We start from the raw sequence: 2227 nt of genomic DNA, 5'->3' as shown, positions 1-2227 counted from the left end.
TCCGTGCATCTGGTGGGACACAGATGCAACGGCGACGAGCGCGCAGTCGTTCCGTGTGAGCCGTGTTCTGTTGCTGTGGGTAAGCAGCAGCAGTGGAATTAGCTTTGTAGAGCTCCGCAGGTCTTGTGTGGGCTTTTGTGCTGCTGTTGGAACCAAACGTGCAGATTGTCCTTTTGTTCCCTCCTGAAGATGTTCCCTTATGTTCATTCTCTGAGCAGTGCTGGTGTGTCTGATGCAGTAGCTGGAAATAAGGCTCTGGAAACGCTTGCTTTTGGGGACTAAGAATTCAATCTGCGTCGGCTTGAAAAAGCAAGGAAGGCAAACGGTGCCGTCCTGCTGCCGGGAGCTGGGCGGCAGCCCCGGAGCTTGGTGCTGCTGACAGGCTTCCAGAGCCACGGTTAGAGCACCGGGTCTGGCTGCCGCCCCACATCGTGAGAGGTCGCTGGGTTTATCGCACTGGAGGGAGACGGGCTGGCTCGGGAGGATGCTCTGAGTGGCGGCCCCCAGCCCTTTTCCATCTCTTCCTTCTGCCAGCTACTTGGTCCTTTTCAAAATCTCTTATTGCCCAAAGGTGACTCCAGCCTGGTCCTGCCAGGCTTTCAGCACTGCTGAGGAGATACTGGAATCCCTCTGGGCTGGAGTTGATGGGAGCTGAGGGCACTCAGTGTTTTCACAATCTGGCCCTTAATCTGCAAGGGGAAAGTCTGAAAATGCTAAACATCCCAAAAATGCACCCACCTCTCTCGAGTTATGCAGCCTTATCTCGAGGAAGCGCTCCCGCTCGCAGCACCCTCTCGTGGTGTCTGGATTCCTCCCAGCTCTGTGCTGGGGCCACCACCCCTGTGTGACTGTCAGCCCTCCCAGGAGAAATGTGCTGTAAATCTGATCTCTTCAAGCAGGTGGGCAAAACCTTTCCAAGCTCAAGAAAACACTGATACGTGAATGTTAAAGGTTACAAACTGCTAAAGCAAAAGCTGTTTTTGCTGGTGCAGCTTCTTCCCTAGGCAGCAAGGGGTGTTTGAGGAGCCCGAGATGGCCTGCTGCAGGCGTTGTGCGACATGGTCTCTGTTTCTCCCCCTCTCCTCCATCACACAGCAGATAAACTCTAGGTAAACTCAAGGCTCTTGGGTATTTTTAGCAGCTTTGCTACCTGTTTTGTAGTTGCAGAGAGGTTTTTATGGGGCCTGAGGAGCAGGGAGTAGAGGAGAACCTCACCCCGAAGCAGGCGGGAGGTGCGGTGGCAGCAAGGTGTTCTTGGGCTGCGTCGGGCAGATGAATGGGAACGGTGAGAGCACATCACTGCTTGCATTTCTGCTGACTTGCCTTTGAGACATCCCCAAAAAAAGTTATTTTCATGTGCAAGGGAGCCGTTAACACAACTGGAGCCTGGGGTGTCCTGGATGTCTCGGATTCCTTTGCAAACTGACGCTGTAAATGTAGCCATAAAGCGCCCTGCATACCTGCATTCCTTGGCCGAGGAGCCTGCTGGGCTGAGTGAGCTCCATCTGCCGTCACGTCAGGGCTGGTGCTGTTTCTCCCTCTCCAAAGCAGCAGGATGCACAGACCTCTCCCAGCCTCCTTGTTTCTGGCTGCTCTCCCAAGAACTACCTTTGCTGCAGGAAGGACAAACTCGAGAGGTTTGCAAACCCGGTTGTTTCTGGCACTGTGTTGTAGCAGAAAAGCAGCAGAGATTTCTTGGCCCAAGGCTCCCAGTGCTTTGCTGTGCTTCTTCCCCACGGGTGAAGGGTGTCTGGAAAATGCCCTGTTAAACATCGTGGCTTTTGTGGTTTTGATTTCCAGCTGAACTTGCTCAAGCAATGAACAGTGGTACAGCCTTGTCCAAGCCTTCCCCTCCTCTCCCACCGAAGAGAGGCCTCCTGCCCAACCACACCTCAGAGGCAACTGTCGCTTCCAAGCCCCCGAACGACAGGACGGGGACAATCAACCGCCCCGTGCTGATACCGATGCACGTGGCCTCTGCCTACCCGCCGCCCTCGCCTTCGCCACCGCTGCCCACGCACGTACCCCCTGAGCCTCCGCGCATGCCCTTGCCTGTCACCACCGCTGTCCTGGACCCTCCGCGCTCCCTGGACCTGCCCAAAGAGACTCCTCCTCCTCCTCCTGAAGATTTCAGGTCCTTGGAAGCGTCGAAGAGGACGGCGGAACAAGGGTTTGGAGAGCCTCACGTGCTGCCTCGCCAGCCCCAAATCCCGTTACACATCCGTAT

General features: G+C 55.5%; 1 protein-coding gene across 1 annotated transcript in view; it reads left to right on the top strand.

Annotated features, from left to right (window-relative positions):
* Positions 1-2227, top strand: part of PHACTR4 (phosphatase and actin regulator 4) — a 20562-nt gene that overhangs the window by 13256 nt on the left and 5079 nt on the right. The window contains 1 exon segment of the mRNA XM_009872177.1: positions 1801-2227. This exon segment is cut by the window's right edge and continues 4 nt beyond it. Within this exon segment, the coding sequence (XP_009870479.1) occupies positions 1801-2227 (427 nt within the window).

The sequence above is a fragment of the Apaloderma vittatum genome, unplaced genomic scaffold (genome assembly GCF_000703405.1).
Source record: "Apaloderma vittatum isolate BGI_N311 unplaced genomic scaffold, ASM70340v1 scaffold16276, whole genome shotgun sequence".
In the NCBI taxonomy this organism is placed as follows: domain Eukaryota; kingdom Metazoa; phylum Chordata; class Aves; order Trogoniformes; family Trogonidae; genus Apaloderma; species Apaloderma vittatum.
The sequence above is the reverse complement of the archived record's forward strand: the minus strand, read 5'-3'. Positions and strand labels throughout refer to the sequence as shown.